This window comes from Eschrichtius robustus, chromosome X (genome assembly GCF_028021215.1).
Source record: "Eschrichtius robustus isolate mEscRob2 chromosome X, mEscRob2.pri, whole genome shotgun sequence".
In the NCBI taxonomy this organism is placed as follows: Eukaryota; Metazoa; Chordata; class Mammalia; order Artiodactyla; family Eschrichtiidae; genus Eschrichtius; species Eschrichtius robustus.
Genome location: NC_090845.1, coordinates 61,522,503 through 61,549,247, shown reverse-complemented (window position 1 = coordinate 61,549,247; position 26,745 = coordinate 61,522,503). Strand labels below are relative to the sequence as shown.

The window sequence follows — 26,745 nt, the reverse complement described above, 5'->3', positions numbered from 1 at the left end:
TCTTAACATAGCTAATGATCTCCATGTCTATATTTCCAGTCCAGATATTTTTCCTGAGCTTCAGATACATATCTCCAACTGTTTACAGGTTTTCTCCTCTTGAATTGCCCATAGGTACCTGACACTTAACCTGTCTAAAACCACACATTTTCCTACTCGGATCATTATCTCAGTAAATAGTACAGCACCTTGCCAGAAACCTGGGTGGCTTCCTTGGCTCCTCTTTTTCTCCCCTCAATCAAATCACCGGTCTTAATTTTTTCTACCTACTAACTAAATCTGTCTACGTCAGTCTCCATTGCAGCTACGTTAATCTAGCCACCGTCATCTCTTATGTGTATCATTGCAGCAGCCTTCTAACTGCCTTCTTTGTCTCCCTCATGCCCTTTCCAGTCCATTTTTCTCCCCATTTTATACAATTTTTCCTGTTACATTTTAAAAATAAATTACAGTAGCACATGCTTACTGTAACAAGTCAAACAATTCAGAACTGTACAAAGAATCACTAAACAGTTCTCACTTTCCTATCCAACCTCCTTCTACCTGAGGCAATCATTAATTCACTCGGTGCCTCTGCTTCCCACCACTGTTTCTACATAATTATCTATATATCTATAGTTATAACTATATAGTTATAAACATTCTTAGGGTTTAAAAATCTTTCTGTCTCTTTTTTTACATCTTTATTGGAATATAATTGCTTTACAACGTTGTGTTAGTTTCTGCTGCACAACAAAGTGAATCAGCTATATGTATACATATATCACCATATCCCCTCCCTTTTGAGCTTCCCTCCCACCCTCCCTATCCCACCCCTCTAGGTTGTCACAAAGCATCGAGCTGATCTCCTTGCTGATGGCCCACTAGCCATCCATTTTACATTTGGTAGTGTATATACTTCAATGCTACTCTCTCACTTTGTCCCAGCTTCCCCTCCCTCCCTGTGTCCTCAAGTCTGTTCTCTACATCTGTGTCTTTATTCCTACTCTGCTACTAGGTTCATCAGTACCAGTTTTTTTTAGATTCCATATATGTCCATTAGCATATGGTATTTGTTTTTCTCTTTCTGACTTACTTCACTCTGTATGACAGACTCTAGGTCCATCCACCTCATTACAAATAACTCAACATCGTTCCTTTTTATGGCTGATTAATATTCCATTGTATATATGTGCCACATCTTCTTCATCCATTCATCTGTCGATGTACATCTAGGTTGCTTCAATGTCCTGGCTATTGTAAATAGTGCTGCAATGAACATTGTGGTGCATGTATCTTTTTGACCTATGGTTTTTTTTTTTTTTTAATTTTACTTATTTATTTATTTATTTATTTATGGCTGTGTTGGGTCTTCGTTTCTGTGCGAGGGCTTTCTCTAGTTGTGGCGAACAGGGGCCACTCTTCATCGCGGTGCGCGGGCCTCTCATTATCGCAGCCTCTCTTGTTGCGGAGCACAGGCTCCAGACACGCAGGCTCAGTAGTTGTGGCTCACGGGCCCAGTTGCTCTGCGGCATGTGGGATCTTCCCAGACCAGGGCTCGAACCCGTGTCCCCTGCATTGGCAGGCAGATTCTCAACCACTGCGCCACCAGGGAAGCCCTGACTTATGGTTTTCTCAGGATATATGCCCAGTAGTGGGATTGCTGGGTCATATGGTAAAAATCTTTCCCTTTTCAATGAAAATGTGATAGTATTATACACATTACTCTGAAACTTGCAGCAAAAGAATATGCCTATTCTTTCAGATCCATCTATAAAACTCTAATTCATTCCTTTTAATAGCTGTATAATATTCAATATTATGGCTATGTCACAATTTAGTCAATCAACCATTTCCTTATTCATAGAGATTAGGGTTATTCCTCTTTTGCCACTAAAACAGTGCTATAATAAACATCCTTTTATATATTTGACCTATGTAGTGGTATTGTTATACATGTAGGATAAATTCCCAAAACTGTATCAAAGGTATTCTAATGTTTAATTTTACTAGAAAGTTGGATTAATATCCAAAAATGGGTGAAACAACTTATATTCTCAAATGTGATACATCACATTAACAGAATGAAAGATAAAAATCATATGATCATCTCAAAAGATGCAGAAAGCATTTGACAAAATTCAACATCTTTTCTGATAAAAAAAACTCTTCACAAATTAGGTATAGAAGGAATGCATCTCAACTTAATAAGGGCCATATACAACAAGCCCACAGCTAAAATCATATTTAACAGTGAAAAGTTGAAAGCCTTTCCTCTAAGATCAGGAACAAGATAGGATGCCCATTCTTAACACAGTACTTGAAGTCCTATAGTCGAGCAAGTAGGCAAGAAAAAGAAATAAAAGGCATCCAAATTGGAAAGAAAAAAGAAAAATTGATTCTGTTTGCAGATGGTATGTTCCTATATATAGAAAAACTTAGACTCCACCAAAAACCTGTTAGAAATAATAAACGAGTTCAGTAAAGTTGCAGGATACAAAATCAACATACAAAAATCAATTGTGTTTCTACACACTAACAAGGAATTATTCAAACAAAGAAATCAAGACAAAGATCCCATTTACAACAGCATCAAAAAGAATGAAATACTTAGGGATAAATTTAGCCAAGGAAGTGAAATAGCTGTACATTAAAAAGTGCAAAACACTGATGAAAGAAATTGAAAAAGACACACAAAAAATGGATTAGAAGAACTGGTATTGTTAAAATGTCCATATTACCCAAATCCATTTTTAGATTCCATACAATCCCTATCAAAAATCCAATGACATGTTCCACAGAAATAGAAAAAACAATCATAAAATTTATATGGAACCACAAAAGACCCCAAATAGCCCAAGCAATCTTAAGCAAAAAGAACAAAGCTGGAGGCATTACATGTACTGATTTCAAAATACATTACAAAGTTATAGTAATCAAAACAGTATGGGCCTGGCAAAAAAGCAGGCATATAGATCAATGGAACAGAATAGAGAGCTTGGAAATAAATCCATGCATTTATGGGCTACTGATTTTTGACAAGGGTGCCAAGAGCACAGAGGGAGAAAGAATAGCCTCTTCAATAAGTGGTGCTGGGAAAACTGGATATCACATGCAGAAGAATGAAACTGGACCCTTATCTCATAGCGTATACAACAAACCCCTCAAACTGGATTAAAGACTTAAATACAGACCTGGAATTGTAAAACTACTAGAAGAAAATACAGGGGAAAAACTTCTTGACATTGCTCTGGGCAATGATTTTTTGGATATGACCTCAAAACCACAGGCAGGGCTTCCCTAGTGGCACAGTGGTTAAGAATCCACCTGCCAATGCAGGGGACAAGGGTGCAAGCCCTATTCTGGGAAGATCCCACATGCTGTGGAGCAACTAAGCCCATGCGCCACAACTACTGAACCTGCACTCTGGAGCCTGTGAGGCACAACTACTGAGCCCGCGTGCTACAACTACTGAAGCCCATGCACCTAGAGCCTGTGCTCCGCAACAAGGGAAGCCACTGCAATGAGAAGCCCGCGCACAGCAACAAAGACCCAATGAAGCCAAAAATAAATAAATAAAATAAATTTATTTAAAAAAAACCCACAGGCAACAAAAACAAGGTAAGTGGGATAGCATCACACTAAAATCTTCTGCACAAAAAAGGAAACAATCAACAGAGTGAAGACACCACCTATAGAATGGGAGAAAATATTTGCAAACCACGTATCTGATAAGGGGTTAGTATCCAAAATATGTAAGGAATTCAAACAACCCAATAGCAAATACATACATACATACATACACACATACATACATACATACATACATACATACATACATACATACCTGATTAAAATATGGGCACAGGATCTGAATAGATGGTTTTCTAATGAAGACATACAAATAGCTAACTGATATATGAGAAAATGCTCAACATTACTAATTATCAAGGACATGTAAGTCAAAAAGCACAATGAGATGTCACCTCATATCTGTTAGGATGGCTATTATCAAAAGGACAAGAGACAACAAGTGTTGATGAGGGTGTGGAGAAAAGGGACCACTTGTACATTGTTGACAGGAATGTAAATCAGTATAGCCATTATGCAAAACAGAATGGAGGTTCTTCAAAAATTAAAAATAGAAATGCCATATGATCCAGCAATCCAACTTCTGGGTGTATATACAAAGGAAATGAAATTAGTATCTTAAAGAGATATCTGCACTCTCATATTCATTGCAGCATTATTCACAATAGCCAAGATATGGAAACAATGTAAGTATCCATCAACAGATGAATGAAGAAAGAAAATGTGATAAACACACACACACACACACACACACACACACAGAGGAGGTGGTTGCCAGGAGCTTCGGGGTAGAGGAAATGGTGGTGGGGGGGTGTTGATCAAATGGTACAAAGATTCAGTTATGCAGGTGAGTAAGTTCTGGAGATCGAATGCATAGCGTGGTGACTATAGTTAACAATACTGTATTCTATAATTGAAATTTGCTAAGAGACTAGGTGTTCTCACCACAAAAAAAGGGGAACTATGTCAGGTGATGGAAATGTTAATTAGCTTGATTGTGGTAACTATTTCACAATGTATATGTATATCAAAATATCACATCATACAGGGCAGACAGCAGAAACAAGAAGAACTAACTAAACAACCAACAAGGAGGGAACCCAGCCCCACCCATCAACAGTCAAGCAGATTAAAGTTTTACTGAGCTCTGCCCACCAGAGCAACAGTCAGCTCTACCCACCACCAGTCCCTCACATCAGGAAACTTACACAAGCCTCTTAGATAGCCTCATCCACCAGAGGGCAGACAGCAGAAGCAAGAAGAACTACAATCCTGCAGCCTGTGGAACAAAAACCACATTCACAGAAAGATAGACAAGATGAAAAGGCAGAAGGCTATGTACCAGAGGAAGGAACAAGATAAAACCCCAGAAGAACAAATAAATGAAGTGGAGATAAGCAACCTTCCAGAAAAAGAATTCAGAATAATGATAGTGAAGATGATCCAGGACCTCAGAAAAACAATGGAGGCAAAGATCAAGAAGATGCAAGAAATGTTTAACAAAGACCTAGAAGAATTGAAGAACAAACAAACAGAGATGAACAATACAATAACTGAAATGAAAACTACACTAGAAGGAATCGATAGCAGAATAACTGAGGCAGAAAAACGGATAAGTGACCTGGAAGACAGAATGGTGGAATTCACTGCTGTGGAACAGAATTTAAAAAAAATAATGAAAAGAAATGAAGACAGCCTAAGAGACCTCTGGGACAACATTAAACACAACGACATATGCATTATAGGGGTCCCAGAAGGAGAAGAGAGAGAGAAAGGACCAGAGAAAATATTTGAAGAGATTATAGTCGAAAACTTCCCTAACATGGGAAAGAAAATAGCCACCCAAGTCCAGGAAGCACAGCAAGTCCCATACAGGATAAACCTAAGGAGAAACACGCTGAGACACATAGTAATCAAAGTGGCAAAAATTAAAGACAAAGAAAAATTATTGAAAGCAGCAAGGGAAAAACGACAAATAACATACAAGGGAACTCCCATAAGGTTAACAGCTGATTTCTCAGCAGAAACTCTACAAACCAGAAGGGAATGGCATGATATACTTAAAGTGATGAAAGGGAAGAACCTACAACCAAGATTACTCTACCCGGCAAGGATCTCATTCAGATTCGGCAAGGATCTCATTCAGATTCGACGGAGAAATCAAAAGGTTTACAGACAAGCAAAAGCTAAGAGAATTCAGCACCACCAAACCAGCTCTACAACAAATGCTAAAGGAACTTCTCTAAGTGGGAAACACAAGAGAAGAAAAGGACCTACAAAAACAAACCCAAAACAATTAAGAAAATGGTCATAGGAACATACATATCGATAATTACCTTAAACGTGGATGGATTGAATGCTCCAACCAAAAGACACAGGCTTGCTGAATGGATACAAAACCAAGACCCATATATATGCTGTCTACAAGAGACCCACTTCAGACCTAGGGACACATACAGACTGAAAGTGAGGGGATGGAAAAAGATATTCCATGCAAATGGAAATCAAAAGAAAGCTGGAGTAGCTATACTCATATCAGATAAAATAGACTTTAAAATAAAGAATGTTACAAGAGACAAGGAAGGACACTACATAATGATCAAAGGATCAATCCAAGAAGAAGATATAACAATTATAAATATATATGCACCCAACATAGGAGCACCTCAATACATAAGGCAACTGCTAACAGCTATAAAAGAGGAAAGCGACAGTAACACAATAATAGTGGGGGATTTTAACACCTCACTCACACCAATGGACAGATCATCCAAAATGAAAATAAATAAGGAAACAGAAGCTTTAAATGACACAATAGACCAGATAGATTTAATTGATATTTATAGGACATTCCATCCAAAAACAGCAGATTACACTTTCTTCTCAAGTGCGCACGGAACATTCTCCAGGATAGATCACATCTTGGGTCACAAATCAAGCCTCAGTAAATTTAAGAAAATTGAAATCATATCAAGCATCTTTTCTGACCACAACGCTATGAGATTAGAAATCAATTACAGGGAAAAAAACGTAAAAAACACAAACACATGGAGGCTAAACAAGACGTTACTAAATAACCAAGAGATCACTGAAGAAATCAAAGAGGAAATCAAAAAATACCTAGACAAATGACAATGAAAACACGATGATCCAAAACCTATGGGATGCAGCAATAGCAGTTCTAGGAGGGAAGTTTATAGCTATACAAGCCTACCTCAAGAAAGAAGAAAAATCTCAAATAAACAATCTAACCTTACACCTGAAGGAACTAGAGAAAGAAGAACAAACAAAACCCAAAGTTAGCAGAAGGAAAGAAATCATAAAGGTCAGAGCAGAAATAAATGAAATAGAAACAAAGAAAACAATAGCAAAGATCAATAAAACTAAAAGCTGGTTCTTTGAGAAGATAAACAAAATTGATAAACCATTAGCCAGACTCATCAAAAAAAGAGGGAGAGGACTCAAATCAATAAAATTAGGAAAGAAAAAGAAGAAGTTACAACAGACACCGCAGAAATACAAAGCATCCTAATAGACTACTACAAGCAACTCTATGCCAATAAAATGGACAAGCTGGAAGAAATGGACAAATTCTTAGAAAGGTAAAACCTTCCAAGACTGAACCAGGAAGAAATAGAAAATATGAACAGACCAATCACAAGTAATGAAATTGAAACTGTGATTAAAAATCTTCCAACAAACAAAAGTCCAGGACCAGATGGCTTCACAGGTGAATTCTATCAAACATTTAGAGAAGAGTTAACACCCATCCTTCTCAAACTCTTTCAAAAATTTGCGGAGGAAGAACACTCCCAAACTCATTCTATGAGGCCACCATCACCCTGATACCAAAACCAGACAAAGATACTACAAAAAAAGAAAATTACAGACCAATATCACTGATGAATATAGATGCAAAAATCCTCAACAAAATACTAGCAAACAGAATCCAACAACACATTAAAAGGATCATACACCATGATCAAGCGGGATTTATCCCAGGGATGCAAGGATTCTTCAATATATGCAAATCAATCAATGTGATACACCATATTAACAAACTGAAGAATAAAATCCATATGATCATCTCAATAGATGCAGAAAAAGCTTTTGACAAAATTCAATACCCATTTATGATAAAAACTCTCCAGAAAGTGGGCATAGAGGGAACCTACCTCAACATAATAAAGGCCATATACGACAAACCCACAGCAAACATCATTCTCAATGGTGAAAAACTGAAAGCATTTCCTCTAAGATCAGGAACGAGACTAGGATGTCCACTCTCGCCACTATTATTCAACATAGTTTTGGAAGTCCTAGCCACGGCAATCAGAAAAGGAAAACAAATAAAAGGAATCCAAATTGGAAAAGAAGAAGTAAAACCGTCACTGTTTGCAGATGACATGATACTATACATAGAGAATCCTAAAGATGCCACCAGAAAACTACTAGAGCTAATCAATTAAATTGGTAAAGTTGCAGGATACAAAATTAACGCACAGATATCTCTTGCATTCCTATACACTAATGATGAAAAATCTAAAAGAGGAATTAAGGAAAAACTCCCATTTACCATTGCAACAAAAAGAATAAAATACCTAGGAATAAACCTACCTAGGGAGACAAAAGACCTGTATGCAGAAAACTATAAGACACTGATGAAAGAAATTAAAGATGATACCAACAGATGGAGAGATATACCATGTTCTTGGGTTGGAAGAATCAATCTTGTGAAAATGACTATACTACCCAAAGCAGTCTACAGATTCAATGCAATCCCTATCAAATTACCAATGGCATTTTTTACAGAAGTAGAACAAAAAATCTTAAAATTTGTATGGAGACACAAAAGACCCCGAATAGCCAAAGCAGTCTTGAGGGAAAAACAGGGAGCTGGAAGAATCAGACTCCCTGACTTCAGACTATACTACAAAGCTACAGTAGTCCAGACAATATGGTACTGGCACAAAAACAGAAACATAGATCAATGGAACAAGATAGAAAGCCCAGAGATAAACCCACGCACCTATGGTCAACTAATCTATGACAAAGGAGGCAAGGATATACAATGGAGAAAAGACAGCCTCTTCAATACGTGGTGATGGGAAAACTGGACAGCTACATGCAAAAGAATGAAATTAGAACACTCCCTAACACCATACACAAAAATAAACTCAAAATGGATTAGAGACCTAAATGTAAGACCGGACACTATAAAACTCTTAGAGGAAAACATAGGAAGAACACTCTTTGACATAAATAACAGCAAGATCTTTTTTGATCCACCTCCTAGAGTAATGGAAATAAAAACAAAAATAAACAAATGGGACCTAATGAAACTTCAAAGCTTTTGCACAGCAAAGGAAACCATAAACAAGACGAAAAGACAACTCTCAGAATGGGAGAAAATATTTGCAAATGAATCAACGGACAAAGGATTAATCTCCAAAATATATAAACAGCGCATACAGGTCAATATTAAAGAAAGAAACAACCCAATCCAAAAATGGGCAGAAGACCTAAATAGACATTTCTCCAAAGAAGACACACAGATGGCCAAGAAGCACATGAAAAGCTGCTCAACATCACTAATTATTAGAGAAATGCAAATGAAAACTACAATGAGGTATCACCTCACACCAATTAGAATGGGCACCATCAGAAAATCTATAAACAACAAATGCTGCAGAGGGTGTGGAGAAAAGGGAACCCTCTTGCACTGTTGGTGGGAATGTAAATTGATACAGCCACTATGGAGAACAGTATGGAGGTTCCTTAAAAAACTAAAAATAGAATTACCGTATGCCCCAGCAATCCCACTACTGGGCATATACCCAGAGAAAATGATAATTCAAAAAGACACATGCACCCCAATGTTCATTGCTGCACTATTTACAATAGCCAGGTCATGGAAGCAACCTAAATGCCCATCGACAGATGAATGGATAAAGAAGGTGCGGTACATATATACAATGGAATATTACTCAGCCATAAAAAGGAACGAAATTGGGTCATTTGTTGAGACGTGGATGGATCTAGAGTCTGTCATACAGAGTTAAGTAAGTCAGAAAGAGGAAAACAAATATCGTATATTAACGCATATATGTGGAACCTAGAAAAATGATACAGATGAACCAGTTTGCAAGGCAGAAATTGAGACACTGATGTAGAGAACAAACGTATGGACACCAAGTGGGGAAAGCGGCGGGGGGTGGGCGGGGTGGTGTGATGAATTGGGCGATTGGGATTGACCTGTATACACTGATGTGTATAAAATTGATGAGTAATAAGAACCTGCTGTATAAAAAGAAATAAAATTAAATTAAAAAATTAAAAAAGAAGAACATGATCTCTTTTTACTCATTCGTTTATACAAACAGTATTTTTTGAGAACCGACTGTGTTTCAACCCTGTGCTGAGGATACAGTCATGAACAATAATGTTGTATAATAAACAAAACTAAGTTATTTTCAAAAAACAAATTACATCGTACACCTTAAATATATACAGTTTTTATTTGGCAATTGTACTTCAATAAAGCTGGAAAAACACCCAATTTATTTTCTTTCCACAAATACATGGGTTTCCCCACCTAATTAGCATAGGATATTATTGCATTATAAAATTATTGCTATTGTATTTGGGCTATGGGTAGAAAATTGACATATCAGCATATTTTATTTATTTTATTTTATTTTTAATTAAAATTTTTTTTATTGAAGTATAGTTGATTTCCAATGTTGTATCAATCTCTGCTGTACAGCAAAGTGACTCAGTTATACATATATAGACATTCTTTTTTTATATTCTTTTCCAGTATGGTTTATCACAGTATATTGAATATAGTTCCCTGTGCTATACAGTAGGACCTTGTTGTTTATCTGTCCTATATATAATAGTTTGCGTGTACCAACCCCAAGCTCCCAGTCCATCCCTCTCCCTCCCCGCCCCTTGTCAACCACAAGCCTGATCTCTATGTCTATGAGTCTGTTTCTGTTTTGTGGATATGATCTATTCTTGACACTGATCCTGTGCTTGCCCATTGTCTTTAGGATAGTTTCTATGTTCCATAAAATGGATGCCAAGGCCCTGCATGATTTGGCCCCTGTTGGAGAGCTCATTTATTATCACTTCTCCTTTAGAAATCTACACTAACCGTACTAACTTCTTTTGGTTCCTCAAATGAGCCAAGCTCCCCTTTACTCTAAGCCTTCCAACATGTACGTTCTCTCTACCTGGTTTACCCTTCCCTCAAATCTTCACTAGGGTAACTCTTTAGCATTGGTCAGGTTGCAGCTCAGATATTACCCCCATTAGGAGACCTTCACAGATCTCCTGGGTCTAGATCAGATGCTGATGCATCCCAAGTACCCTTTGCTTATCCTATTATACCACTTACTATACTATACAAAAACATCCACCTGTGAGTTTGATGAGGGTAGGGTCTTATCTTGTTCACCAGTGGGTCCCTAGTGTTCTAAACAGTGATCAATAAACATATATCCAATAACTAGTTGGTACTTAATAAACACTTATTAAATGAATAAATGAACAAAAAGGAAGTTGTAGTAGCTCCTCACCTGTGAGACAGAAGAGGCCCTGCAGGTCAAGGGGTAGAATCTAGAGTAAGGTGAGTTTGCATGAGTACTATACTACAGAGCCAACAGGAGTCTTCTGCCTACACATCTTCTTGAAACCAAATGTGTGCTCTTAATCCTTACTGAGCCTTTTCATGGACGCTAATGAAAAGGCTCATTTGACCATCCAAACTGAAACCCTGAGTATTTAATCATCCAGACATCATCTAATTGGTTGAAACAACCCTAGCTATTATCATTATATTATACAAATCAGGAATAGTTAGGAGCAAATTATAACAATTAGACCGTCTATTCTAGGAGTTCAACATCTTTTCTTACTCTAACATATCTGAAGGATATGATATAATCTCATCAGTAACAGTCGTCTTCTTAATGGGGTGCAGTGGTCAGAATTTCCAGGGGTGTGTATACCTTGAACGAACTCCTTAGATAATGTTGAATCTCTTAAACCTGAGTTGAAAATCAGTGATTCTAGTCTAACCTTTAGAAAAAGCTAAGATGGGAGAAGTAAAGACTTGAAGGTCATTACTAGTATAACTACTAATGGCAGAGTTGGGACTAGAATCCTGGTCTCCTGGCCTAGAGTTCATAATTTTTTCTAATATTGAGAAACAAATAACTAGAAGGAATTTAAGAGAGTGAGGAGGACCAGAAGTACCTTTCGAGAACTTCAGGTCAGCTGGACCTGTGACCTCCTTTAGGCAAGTAAGATATTCCTCAAAGATATCTTACCTTTACAGCATTTTTCTAGTGGGGCATGTTCACACTTTACCTTACATGATGCTATATTGCTTATGTTTGTTATAATGGGTATGTATTATTTTGGTAAGTAAAAATGTCTCATAAATATTTTTAAGCAGCCTAATCTTTAACTAACCTCTATACCCAGTTCACTTTAGGACTTCAATGCTAAGGACAGGAGTTTGGTAGCTGTACCAACTACAGAGCCTGATACAACGTCTTACGAGTAGTTAGTATGCTAAAACTGATTGTTAACCGAGTGTCAGTGATGAAAGCCTGTAGAGATAATTTACTGCAAGGCTAGTTCCACGAATGAAAATATAACTTTAAAGTGCATTTTGGAGTATGAGCAAGCTAAGACGTTTTAGCTTACTTAATATCTTATTTGATATAAAGCCACTTTCCAGAGTGTTGTGCTGTGGGTACTTAAGCTGTTGGCTTCCATGACCAGTAGGCAACCTTGGGGACTGTACAGCTGAAATCAACAATCCTCTTCAAGTCTACACACACGGTAAACCTTCAAAACCTTTAATTTTGTCTTGTGAACAAGTCCCTGACACTCTATCTGTTCTCAAAACGATTTTCATCTCTCTCATTTGATAGTAGCACAGTGATGGCTCACTAAAAAGCAGTAAATATAAGAGCCGTACTAGAATGAGGGCACTTCTTAACTCTAGTTAATATTTGTATAGGCAGAAGTCTGTTTCTTTGAGATCATAGTCTTTCATTTTCATCTGTATCAACTTAATGCTGGCTAAGTCTTATTCCATTATTATTTTTAAGAAACGAAGGACAAAGGATATATTTCAATCTTATTTGTTTTTTCCCTTTACTCTTTTATAATACCAAAAATGAATACTAAGTTTTTCTTGATCTGTCCAAAGGTAAAGAAAACTACAAAGAAGAGATACTGAAAAAAGAGACACATATACACAGCCAGACAGCCAGAGTAAGAGAGTGACATGGAAGTGTACAGATGTGATCATTTCTTGTGATGAGGTAGGCCATAACTTGAGGCTTGGAGTCTTCTTTCTATGGGCTTCGATAGTATCAGTGAGTACAAAAATGGACAGTCTGTCTGAAAGAGAGTACCTCTGTAGACATTAGAGTGGTTATTCATAAATTAATGAATATGAGTGCCTAAAATGCCTCGGAGACCATGCTACTATGTTCATTTTCCAGAGAGAATTTACTAATAGCTGCTAATTTCTGAAGCTTTTGCATACATTAACACTTTTGATTATTACAATGACTGCATGAGGTAAGCAAGCCTAATTATTCCCATTTATAGCTAAGGAAACTGAGGCTCAGAGGGATGTCACTACTCTAAGGTCACATGCCTGACAAGGTGGCAGTAATATCAGGATCAGGATCCAGAAATTGTGACTCAATCTAATACCTTTTCTATTACACAATGTTGCACTTTTATTTTTATTCTCTTACTAGGACAGAAATATGGGGGGATGGTGGGTATGGAGAGATATTAATATTGTGCCTGATTTCTGAAAATGCTCCTACAGGAAGAGAACAGATGGTTTTACAATAATATTTATAAAATATGGACACTATCTCTGTGGGAATTCTGGATTCACGTTATCTGCTTCTAAGACCTCCTGACCCTCTGAATATATTCTACATTTCATTCTAACTAGAAAATTACATTCTGCAGATTTCTGGAGTACCCAGCAAGAGATGTTTAAGCAAGCCACCTAGAACTATTATTACTTCAGAAACATATCACAAAGATGGATCTCAGCAGGAAATCCTGGCACAGATTTTTGGAACTGTCGTGACTCACAACACCTTCAATGAAGGGATCGTGCTTTCCTTGCAGAACAACAATATGCGAAAGGCCTCATATAATTAGCAAAAATGAACTTAAAGCTGATATCAATTACTTTTGGCCAACTCAAAACAGGAGCAGTAAATTTAAGATAGAGATGTAGTAAAGAAAAAGATCTCACGCATTTTCTTAAAGTTATAAAGTGCCATGATTTATACTGGAGGAAAACTAACCCTGTGTTTGGGACTCCTGCTTCCTAGTCAATGCCTTCATTTATAGAGTAATCCAAAGGAAGAAAATGAGATGAATCCAATCATTTCTTGAATGGTGGGTCAGAAAAATTGGGTATGACCTGGATATAGCCACTGACATTTTTTTAAGGCAAGATCGACTATGTGTTATGGTTACCAAAGGGGAAATGTGAGGGGAGGGATAAATTAGGAATTTGGGAGTAACATATACACACTACTATGTAAAAAAATAGATAAAAAACAAGGACTTACTGTATAGCACAGGGAACTATACTGAATATTTTGTAATAACCTATATGGGAAAAGAATCTGCAAAAGAGTATATATATATATATATATATATATATATATATATATATGTATAAATATTATTTTTATATGTGTATAAATATCACATATATATATAAAACTAGATCACTTTGCTGTACACCTGAAACTAACACAACATTGTAAATCAACTATACCTCAATAAAAAATAAATTAAAAAAAAGGTAGACTATGTCTATGTTATGCCCCTAAGCAACTAGTTTAGTAGTCTGGTGAAAAGAGGAAAACAGTCTGATTTATTCTTGGTGAACCTATGCAGGTTCCTAAGGATCCCGACGTCCCTTGCTTTTCCTAAGTGTGAATGAACCATTTGTTAAGACTTTTTTTCTCCCACAGGGATTAGTGAAGATCATCAAGCTTAATGCCTATAGTTCCTAGACAGAAAAAAATCTAGACTCCTTACACCCCCTGCCCATTTGCTTGTTTGGTTATTCATTTAACAAATGTTTGAGTGTCTTCTACGTACTGTGTAAGGTAAAACTCTAGGACTCAGCTTCACCACCCTACCTTTGCTTAATTTTTACCTGTTGCCAATAAATGTATCTGCTCCCTCCTTAAAATGTAAGCTTCTCTGAGGGTCTTATTCATCTTTATACTGCTGGTAGTGCCTAGAAGTCTTGTTAAATGACAATAAAATAAAGTTTTGAGAAGTGAAATTAAAGGATAGTAACATCAAAAAATTATACAAGGAATTAGAACTGATTTTCCTGCTCTCTTTTTAAACTTATCTCTATTTTTTTTTTTTTTACCGCCCCACACCCCTCATCTCTATTTTTGACCTTTGAAAAATGTTTTCTTCCTGAAATCCCTGTCAGGCTCTTAAACGTTCAAGGTAAATGACTTTTTTTTTTTTTTTTTTGATATTTGTGATGCAAACCTGAGCTGGATAGGTAAATTTTTTTTAAAAAAAATAAATTTATTTATTTATTTTTGGCTGTATTGGGTCTTCGTTGCTGCGCACGGGCTTTCTCTAGTTGTGGTGAGCGGGGGCTACTCCTCGTTGCGGTGTGCGGGCTTCTCATTGCGATGGCTTCTCTTTTTGGGGAGCATGGGCTCTAGGTGCGCGGGCTTCAGTAGTTGTGGCTCGCAGGCTCTAGAGCACAGGCTCAGTAGTTGTGGCACACGGGCTTAGTTGCTCCACGGCATGTGGGATCTTCCCAGACCCAGGCTCGAACCCGTGTCCCCTGCATTGGCAGGCGGATTCTAAACCACTGCACCACCAGGGAAGTCCCTGGATACCTAAATTTTTATTATAATATATCAAGTAACTTGTGGATTTAGAAACAACACCTAATAGGCTTTTTTTTTTTTGGCCTTAACTCACCTCCCTCTGATCTACCTATCCCATCCAACCTCTTACTCTGTTCATATGGTTTATAGATTGACTCACTTCTTCAATGAGAAGTTCTTTATTCTTATAAAACAGAGTCAGCTCATTGTCTTGAGACACACTGTCTTGATATATGGTGTAGATTTATATACCCAGCTGCCTCTTTAACATATATACTTGGTGCCTAGTAGACACCTCAAACTTAGCATGCTTAACTGAATTCTTGATTCCTTCTTTACACCCCTTTACATTCCTCTTCTCCTGTTTCTCCGTCTCAGAAATGGCAAATCTACTAGTCTAGTTCCTTAGGTTCAAAACTGTGGGGTCATCTTTGGTTTTCTCTTTCATACCCCTTATCTAGTGAACCTCCAAATCCTGTCAGCTATTCCTTCAAAGATCTGTCCACAACCTGACCACTCCACCCCACCCACCCCCATTGCCTCCATCCTGGTCTAAACTACCATCATCTCTCGCCTGGGTTATTGTTACACTCCCCTACACATCTTTCTGCTTCTGTCCTTTCTCTCTGCAGGAGCCAGAGGGATTCTCTTACAACATAAGTCAGGTCCTGTCACGCCTCTCCTCAAAATTCTCCAATGGTTCCCCATCACATGCAGGGTGAAGGTCAGAGTCCTTAGCTTGGTCTACAACAAGGCTCTAAATTTGACTTCCCCCTCTGATCTCATCTCCTTCCTTCTCCTTCTTGCTCACTCTGCTCCCAGCCACACTGATCTTTCTGGAACATATCAAGCATTCTTCTACTTCAGAGCATTTGTATTTACTGCTTCTTCTCTCCTCCTTTCCCTGCCCCCGGTCCAGATATTCACATGGCTCACACCTTCATTTCATTCAGGTCTCTTCTCAAATGTTCCCTTATTAGAGGGACCTTCCCTGATCACCTTACAGCACACTTCATCACGTTCTCTCCCTCTTGCCCTGGTATATTTTTCTCCACATCACTTACCACCACCGATTTTGTTTATTATCTGTCTCTTTACACTGGAAGTTAAGCTTTTTAAGGGCAACAAGAAATATTTATTGAGGGTCTACTATGTGCCGGGTCCTTTCCTGGGCAATGAGGATGTAAAAGTAAATAAACACGATTATCCTTATGGCATTTTCATTCTAGTATTATAGAAACTGCTGTATTTTCTCAGTAAATATTTGAAGAATGTTTTGAATAAATATACCATACACTCAGCAGAGTAAGAGGAATGGTTCAAAAGTAAAGGAGATTTGGATTGGTTTGTCACCCTCTAAATCACTGGAGCACCCACCACATCTAAAGAAATGGTGCTATAGCCTCCCAGGTGAAAGGCTGGAAATCTAATCAAATCCCAGAACCCCCAAGCATTCTATTCTCCTAACTCTAAGGGGCTCTTGGATTCCTCCCTGCTATACTGTTTAAATAAAATATCTGAGATTGCATGAGAAGTTAGGCATCGGCACAAAGTGACTAGTGTCTAGTGACTGACAAGAGTATCAGACCAGGAGGAAATTAGATAAGAAGTACTAAAAATTAATGAGAGGCTTTGGCCTTCAACAGAGGGAAAAACTATTTTGTATCAAAACAGAATAAATACTGTAAGGAAAATCAGTAGCAGAGATGCTAGTAGCCAGATCCAGATAAAGTGGTTTGGGAGAGAGGAGGAAGCTGCCTTCTTTACGAGAAAACTTGGAAGGCCAGATGAAGACGTAAACTTTAGAAGCTATTAGACCTCCCCCGTGGAGAGGAAGGGAAGACCATGCCCACTACAGAAGGTGATATTGCTCTTACCACCTCTCTTTTCTCTTCCTTAGCAATCAGGGAATATGAAAGATTTTGTGGTACTGGGAATAGTTCAGGGGACGAGTCAAAGGTGGAAAGACCTCCATGCATCAAAGAGTAAGATGATAAGGAGAGGAAAGGGACCTTGATTCTCAGTTCTCAGTTTCTACATAGCTTTCTGAAGACTTCCAGGAAACTGGCGGCAAGCAGTATATGAATAATGGGTGCCTATTACTTCATGGACCACATTTCCTAGGCTTGAACTTGGTCATGAATTGTATGCAAAGTATCTGCTCTAGAGAATGGCCCTGCTGGTCCATTTCTCAATTGAAGGGCTCAAAGCTGCTGCCACCTCCATTGACTAAAAACAGCCTACTTATTTCTGACTCTCTTTTCTTTATTACAGGTCCTTCTTCTGAGCTCTTTTTCAGACTTCATCCAGTTTTACCTCTTTTTGTCCCAAATGACAAAGTCCTGGCCCCATTGCTTCAATTGCTCATGCGGTCTGGAACTGCTTCCATCGCTGGCCCTTACTTACATTGACAAATGTCAGCTTTAAAAAAATCTCATTTTCACCTTCATAAAGCCATATTGCTTTGTAACCCTCCAGAACATATATCTTTGGCAGATTTAGCCAGCCACGTGCTGTCTTTGAATCCAGATGGCTTTACAACAGCCCATAGCTATGCATTCTACAAACTCCTATTCTAAAGAGGTAGCATTCTGTCAATTGACAGAATGATGTTAAAATAGAGCGATTCAAAGACTCTGCCCAGGAGCTACCTCAACATTTTGTTATGCCCCACAAAATGCACTGCTAGTTAACTCAAATCTGTTTCACCTTCAATAGGGATGGTTTTCATGGTACATCATAACCTAGCTGAAGGAGCAATCAACATTATCAACTTACATTACAAACACCAACAATTTGCTAGATACTAGGTTAGATTCTGGAGCTTCACAAAGAGAAATGAATCCCTGCCCTCAAGAAACTTACAGATGAGTTCTAGAGGCATGGTAGCTGACACCAACAATGACATAATTATCATTGGATTTAACATATCATGTAAGTGCCACCATGGCACAATACTCTGTCAATTCCAAGAATAGGACTGAATCCTCTTGGTGGCCTTAGTAGATATAGGATGTCCCCAGGAGAGATGAAGTCCTTATGGAGGGTGATCTTGAGAGGTACAAATGCTACCACGGCTATCAGACATACTGTGAAAGGACTAAAGGTACTGGGGTTGGAGGAGACAGGATACTTGTATAGTCAATTCTATGTCAAAAGAGTAGGTTAGGTAGGTTAAGCTGGAAAAACCTTCTGTGACCTTGCATCTGTGGAAAATATAGGAGATTGTGAAGTACACTTGAAAAGGTAGTTCTCAGAATGGTACTCTCATCAACTGATATGTGATAAAGGATCACCCAAATAGACTTACCATCTGCTCCTTCATTGCTTTTGCTTCTTTTATTGCGGCGAACACGCCTACTCTCCTCTTCAGAGTATGACTTTTCTTCAGGGATGAAGAAATTCAGAAGGGCCATCTGAAAAATAACAAGTAGATAAGTCAAAGGTTGACCCCAGTCAATTATAGCCAACATAAAAAAACTGGCTTTCTGTAGACAGTCTGCCTTCACCTTAAATTCAGAGTGTTTAAGATGAATGGATAAAGATGTAGTGTATATATATATATATATATATATATATATATATATATATATATATATATATATATATGGAATGGAATATACAATTGAATATTAGCCATAAAAAATGAAACATTGCCATTTGCAGAAACATGGATGGACCTAGAGATTATCATACAAAGTGAAGTAAGCTAGACAAAGATAAATATCATATAATATTGCTTATATGTGGAATCTAAAAGAAAGATAAAAATGAACTTATTTACAAACCAGAAATAGACCCACAGACATAGAAAACAAATTTATGGTTACCAAAGGGGAAAGAGGGGGAGGATAAATTAGGAGTTTGGGATTAACATATACTCACTACTGTGTATAGAATAGGTAAACAACACGGACTTGCTGTATAGCACAGGGAACTATAAATATTTTGTAATAATCTATGAGGGAAAAGAGTTTGAAAACGAATATATATATATATATATTTTCATCTGAATCGCTGTGCTGTACACCTGAAACTAACACAACATTGTAAATCAACTATACTTCCAATAAAAAAAATTCAGAGTGTCTAAAGCCTGAGCCCATCCTCCCTTCCACTGCACAAATTCTTTTATTTTTGATACCATTATTATCCCAAAAATGTAGGCACGAAATTTTGGTTAATCTCTTCTGCCCTCCTCTCATCTGCCCCAAATACCTAATGAGTAATCATTCAGTCCTACTTGTCAGTATAGTTCTGGGGTTCAGAGAGCCCAGTCATAGATTTTTAACTTCCCTTACATACTACTGATGTCTGCCCAGAATTAGACTTGGGCTTGCTACTCCCTCTTGGACTTCATTATTATACATCCATGACTTTTCCACATTCCTATTTATGCTGAACTTTTGGCTTGTTCCCAGAATGCTGTGCATCCAATTATGATTGGATGGTACCATTTATGCCAACGCTCTTCTGGGAGTTAATAATGACAAAGCACACAATTATTCTCTCCCTTTCCTAGATTCCAACAGAACTCTTACAGCATTTTGGTACTTAGTCCTCTACTGTCTTATGATAGTCTCTCATAATAATACAACATATTTCATATGTGAATGGGCCTGGTATCACTAATGATAATCACAGCTTAAATATATACTTGCTGAATTGAATCATAATTTTTCAGCATGAGTGCTTACTTGTGGCTAAAAAAAATATGCCTGAGGTAAACAGTGGACAGAGTAGTAGGACTGAAAGTGATTCCAAACCCGACTCTGCCACTTATAGCTGTGTAACCTTGGGCAAGGTACTTAAGCTTTAATTTCCTCATCTGTAAATAGGGACAATAATAGTACTTTGCTCATAAAGTAGTTGGGTTTGCACAGTACCCAGCATGTAATATGCACTCAATAAATGTTAGCTATTATTGTAATTAAATTAATATTAAAAATAGACTGGTTAGATAGTTTGGAGGTTAAAAAGAAGAAATGAAACTGCATTTTCACCCTATTGTTGGTTCAAAAAATAAACAATTCCAGAATATCCTCGTGTCTGCTGCATCTGTGATTAATTGGAAAAAGGATGGGTAGAACTCAAGTAAGCCTTAACATTCTACACAAACTTTCTTGAAAATCCTGTGATTTACTGTTTATGTAAAACAATTATACCCAATAGCCTTAATATACAAGATTAGCATCTTACAGAATATATTCACGTATTAAATACATAATTAACAATCTCCAACTTGGCATAGGGTTGTATTTAAGAATATTTAGGTTGAATCATATGAAACTGCCATTTTAGTATGTCAAAAATGGTTGAATATCAGCAATTTCACATGGTTCAACTGAGCAGTGTTTTTGTCACTTGACTGGAATGTAAAATGCACTTTCCTGTAGAATCAACATAATAAAGTCTGGCTAGGTTTCCAGATAAAGCCCATAGAAAGTTACTTAACCCACAATATAAATAAGCTATCATACTAGTAATAATATAATCCCAAACTGCTATTTACACTAAAATCTCAATCATTTGCAACTCTAGAAGAACAGGTAATTCTAGATAGAAGAGTTTTCATGATAAATTTGAGTGCTGAAACTCACTTCAGCTATTTTGGATAGAAATTAGTCTACAATATATGATTTCACTCAGGGTTTACTGAATATGTAGAAGACTATTTGCCTGTACATTAAATGGCACCAGTCCACTATGGTTTTGAGGGTTTTTTTAAGTTACACTTACATTACAGAGTAATACATGCTTTGTTAGAGAGAAGCATAAAGTTCTCTGGGAGGAAGAGGAAAAGTACCTAATACAGACCGGGAGTGGACAAGGCTTTTTGGAGGAGGTGCTACCTCTGTGAGTCCTGAAGGATATTGAGGATTTAGTGATGAATGAGAAAATGAAAAGGAATTCCAGGCAAAGGGAGCATTGTGCTTCAAGGTTCAGAGGAAATAGAGAAGCAGTTTTTGGAAATACAAGTAGCATAAAGTAAGTGGTAGGAGTTGGGGAGGAATGGTAAGGAATGAGCCAAGAGACATTAAACAAAGGCCAGATCATGTTAAGGAATTAAGATTTTACTCTGTAGCAGAGGGGTCCTCTGAAGGATTTTCTCCCTTTGTAAATTATGTACTTTATGAAAATTTTAGCTAAAATTTACATACAATAAAGTGCACACATTTTAAGCATACAGTTTGAAAAATACACACCTTTGTAACCACCACCCAAATCAAGATATGGAATATTACCATCACCCCAGAATTTTCCCTTGGGTCCCTTCCAGTCATTCTTCAGTGCTACTCCAACCTCAGGCAACCGCTGTTCTGATTCTATCACCATAGCTTAGTTTTTCCAATTCTAGAACCTCATAAAAATGGGATCATACAATATGTTTATATGATTTTTGTGTTGCTTCTTTCCCTCAGCACAATGTCTGTGAGACTCATTCACGTTGTTATGAGTATCGGTAGTTCATTCCTTTTTCTTCCTGAGTAGTATTTAATTGTACGGATATACTATAACTTTTTAATGCATTTGCCTTTTGAGGGACATCTGGGTTATTTCCAGTTTGGGGCTATTATGAATAAAGGTGATATGAGTATGAGTCTTTGAGGGGATATATGTCTTCATTTTTCTTGGGTAAACACCTAGGAGTGGAACCTCTGGGCTATATGGTAAGTATTTACTGTAAGGGAACTGTCAAACTATTTTCCAGTGACTGTACCTTTTTCTACTCCCACTGGTAATGTGTGAGCAATCCACTGCTCTGCATCTTCACTACGCTTGGTGTTGTCAATTATCCATTTTAACCATGCTTCTGGATGTGAAGGAGTTTCTCATTGTGGTTGGCTTATGAGTTCTTAAACTTCTTTTTAATGCTTTTTTGGTCTCTTACCTTGCTGTCAACTAACAGATTTCACTTCATATACTTATAACATCTTTTCTAGTCTCTTCAAATTTGCTGCTTATAACCTCTTATAGGCTTGACATCTCACATCTCATTAAAACTAATTAGAATCATGTACAAACAGAATAAAGAGGCAGTCAGTGTGTTTTTGAATGGCTTTTCCAATAAGTAAGATGCATATTCTCTGGTGGCTTAGAGGCCATTTGTTTACTGCTTATTCTTGGCTGTGGTCTGGATAAGTGAGTCACTCGGAGAACTGAGTTTTACATAGGTATGTTATTATAGTATAATGCTATTTCTAGGGGAAAGGAATTTTGAAGCACAAATGGAGAACCTCCCCACCATCACCAACCAGAATTCCAGAATTTTTATACTCTTTGTGTTCCTTCATGGGCTCAGCTCCTATGGGGATTCGTGGCAGGGTCACCAGCACCTTCTTGTGTCCTGGCAGCAGCAGTAGGAGAATGTGCTCACATATTAATTGTTCCAAAAGGTCTGATGGGAGCTTGTGAAAACTCAGGCTCCCAGGAGAGCTGAGGGAGAAACCAACTCCTGCAGATGGAAAAAACAACTCCAGCTTCCATGGGTAGCAGGTGTAGCTTAAAGTCCTTTCAGAGAGGCTGTTGATGAGTATGGGACATTCATAAGTCAAGTGTTCATTAGAAGGGGACTGCCTGTATATGAAAATGCTTTGAACAGAACATAGTTTCTATTTTCTCATTGAAAAAAACACAAAACACTGCTTAAACTGAAAGAGGATCCCTACTCACAGTGATCTTATTTGAGTCTCAATTAGAGATAGGAGGGAAAACTAACCTTTGTGTAGTATAATGGTAAAGACAAAAATCAGTGACTGGGGGAGACCTTCAAGATGGTGGAGGAGTAAGACGTGGCGATCACCTTCCTTCCCACAGATACATCAGAAATACATCTACATGTGGAACAACTCCTACAGAACACCTATTGAACGCTGGCAGAAGACCTCAGACTTCCCAAAGGATATATATATATTTTTCCTTTTTCTCTTTTTGTGAGTTTGTAGGTGCATGCTGCTTCTTTGTGTGATTTCATCTGTATAGCTTTGCTTTTACCATTTGTCCTAAGGTTCTGTCTGACCATTTTTTTTCTCCTTTTTAAAAAATTACTTAAAATTATTTTTTATTTTTAATAATTTATTTTTTATTTTAATAAACTTATTTTATTTTATTTTTTCCTTTCTTTCCTTCTTTTTTTAAAATCCCTTTTCTTCTGAGCCGTGTGGATGACAGGCTGTTGGTGCGCCGGCCGGTGTCAGGCCTGTGCCTCTGAGGTGGGAGAGCTGAGTTCAGGACATTGGTCCACCAGAGACCACCTGGCTCCATGTAATATCAAACAGCGAAAGCTCTCCAAGAGATCGCCATCTCAATGCTAAGACCCAGCTCCACCCAACGACCAGAAAGCTCCAGTGCTGGACACCCTATGCCAAACAACTAGCAAGACAGGAACACAAACCCACCTATCAGCAGAGAGTCTGCCTAAAATCATAATAAGGTCACAGGCACCCCAAAACACACCACAAGACGTGGTGCTGCCCATCAGAAAGACAAGATTTACCTTTATCCACGAGAATACAGGCACCAGTCCCCTCCACCAGGAAGCCTACACAACCCACTGAACCAACCTTACCCACTGGGGGCAGACACCAAAAACAACAGGAAACTACGAACCTGAAGCCTGCGAAAAGGACACCCCAAACACAGTAAGTTAAGCAAAATGAGAAGACAGAGAAACACACAGCAGATGAAGGAGCAAGGTAAAAATCCACCAGACCAAACAAATGAAGAGGAAATAGGCAGTCTACCTGAAAAAGAATTCAGAGTAAGGATAGTAAAGATGATACAAACTCTTGGAAATAGAATGGAGAAAATACAAGCAATGTTTAACAAGGACCTAGAGGAACTAAAGAGCAAACAAACAATGATGAACAACACAATAAATGAAATTTAAAATTCTCTAGAAGGAATCAATAGCAGAAAAACTGAGGCAGAAGAACGGATAAGTGACCTGGAAGATAAAATAGTGGAAATAAATACTACAGAGCAGAATAAAGAAAAAAGAATGAAAAGAAATGAGGACAGTCTCAGAGACCTCTGGGACAACATTAAACGCAACAACATTCAAATTATAGGGGTCCCAGAAGAAGAAGAGAAAAAGAAAGGGACAGAGAAAATATTTGAAGAGATTATAGTTGAAAATTTCCCTAATATGGGAAAGGAAATAGTTAATCAAGTCCAGGAAGCACAGAGAATCCCATACAGGATAAATCCAAGGAGAAATATGCCAAGACATATATTAAACAAACTATCAAAACTTAAATACAAAGAAAAAATATTAAAAGCAGCAAGGGAAAAACAACAAATAACATACAAAGGAACTCCCATAAGGTTAACAGCTGATCTTTCAGCAGAAACTCTGCAAGCCAGAAGGGAGTGGCAGGACATATTTAAAGTGATGAAACGGAAAACCTACAACCAAGATTACTCTACCCACCAAGGATCTCATTCAGATTTGACAGAGAAATTAAAACGTTTACAGACAAGCAAAAGCTAAGAGAATTCAGCACCACCAAACCAGCTTTACAACAAATGCTAAAGGAACTTCTCTGTACAGGAAACACAAGAGAAGGAAAAGGAGGACTTCCCTGGTGGTGCAATGGTTAGGAGTCTGCCTGCCAATGCAGGGGACATGGGTCCGAGCCCTGGTCCAGGAAGAAACCACACGGCACAGAGCAAATAAGCCCATGTGCCACAACTATTGAGCCTGCACTATAGAGCCTGCGAGGAACAACTACAGAAGCCCGAGTGCCTAGGGACCATGCTCCACAGCAAGAGAAGCCACCAAAATGAGAAGCCTGTGCACCGAATCAAGAGTTGCACCCACTCACCGCCACTAGAGAAAGCCTGTGCGCAGCAACAAATACCCAATGCAGCCAACAAATAAAAATCAGACAAAATAAATAAATTTTTATTAAGAAGAGAAGGAAAAGACCTACAATAACAAACCCAAAACAATTAAGAAAATAGTAATAGGAACATATATATCCATAATTACCTTAACTGTAAATGTATCAAATACTCCAACCAAAAGACATAGACTGGCTGAATGCATACAAAAACAAGACCCAAATATATGCTGTCTACAAGAGACCCACTTCAGACCTACGGACACATACAGACTGAAAGCGAGGGGATGGAAAAAGATATTCCATGCAAATGAAAATCAAAAGAAAGCTGGAGTACCAATTCTCATATCAGACAAAATAGAGTTTAAAATAAAGACAATTACAAGGGACAAGCAAGGACACTACATAATGATCAAGGGATCAATCCAAGAAGAAGACATAAAAATTGTAAATACTGACATTCACAGAAAGATACACAAGATGAAAAGGCAGAGGGCTATATACCAGATGAAGGAACAAGATAAAACCCCAGAAAAACAACTAAATGAAGTGGAGATAGGCAACCTTCCAGAAAAACAATTCAGAATAATGAGAGTGAAGATGATCCAGGACCTCGAAATAAGAATGGAGGCAAAGATCAAGAAGATGCAAGAAATGTTTAACAAAGACCTAGAAGAATTAAAGAACAAACAAACAGAGATGAACAATACAATAACTGAAATGAAAACTACACTAGAAGGAATCAATAGAAGAATAACTGAGGCAGAAGAACGGATAAGTGACTTGGAAGATAAAATAGTGGAATTCACTGCTGCGGAACTGACTAAAGAAAAAAGAATGAAAAGAAATGAAGACAGCCTAAGAGACCACTGGAACAACATTAAACACAACAACATTCGCATTATAGGGGTCCCAGAAGGAGAAGAGAGAGAGAAAGGACCAGAGAAAATATTTGAAGAGATTATGGTCGAAAACTTCCCTAACATGGGAAAGGAAATAGCCACCCAAGTCGAGGAAGTGCAGTGACTCCCATACAGGATAAACCCAAGGAGAAACATGCCAAGATACATAGTAATCAAATTGGCAAAAATTAAAGACAAAGAAAAATTATTGAAAGCAGCAAGGGAAAAACGACAAATAACATACAAGGGAACTCCCATAAGGTTAACAGCTGATTTCTCAGCAGAAACTCTACAAACCAGAAGGGAGTGGCATGATATACTTAAAGTGATGAAAGGGAAGAACCTACAACCAAGATTACTCTACCCGGCAAGGATCTCATTCAGATTTGATGGAGAAATCAAAAGCTTTACAGACAAGCAAAAGCTAAGAGCATTCAGCACCACCAAACCAGCTCTACAACAAATGCTAAAGGAACTTCTCTAAGTGGGAAA

The 26,745-nt window shown here is 37.8% G+C and overlaps 1 protein-coding gene across 5 annotated transcripts in view; it reads right to left on the bottom strand.

Annotated features, from left to right (window-relative positions):
- Window positions 1-26,745, bottom strand: part of EDA (ectodysplasin A) — a 362,845-nt gene that overhangs the window by 79,385 nt on the left and 256,715 nt on the right. For all 5 annotated transcript variants that reach the window (XM_068533738.1, XM_068533739.1, XM_068533734.1 and 2 more), the window contains exon 2: window positions 18,817-18,922. In XM_068533738.1, the coding sequence (XP_068389839.1) occupies window positions 18,817-18,922 (106 nt within the window). The remainder of the gene's footprint in view (window positions 1-18,816; window positions 18,923-26,745) is intronic.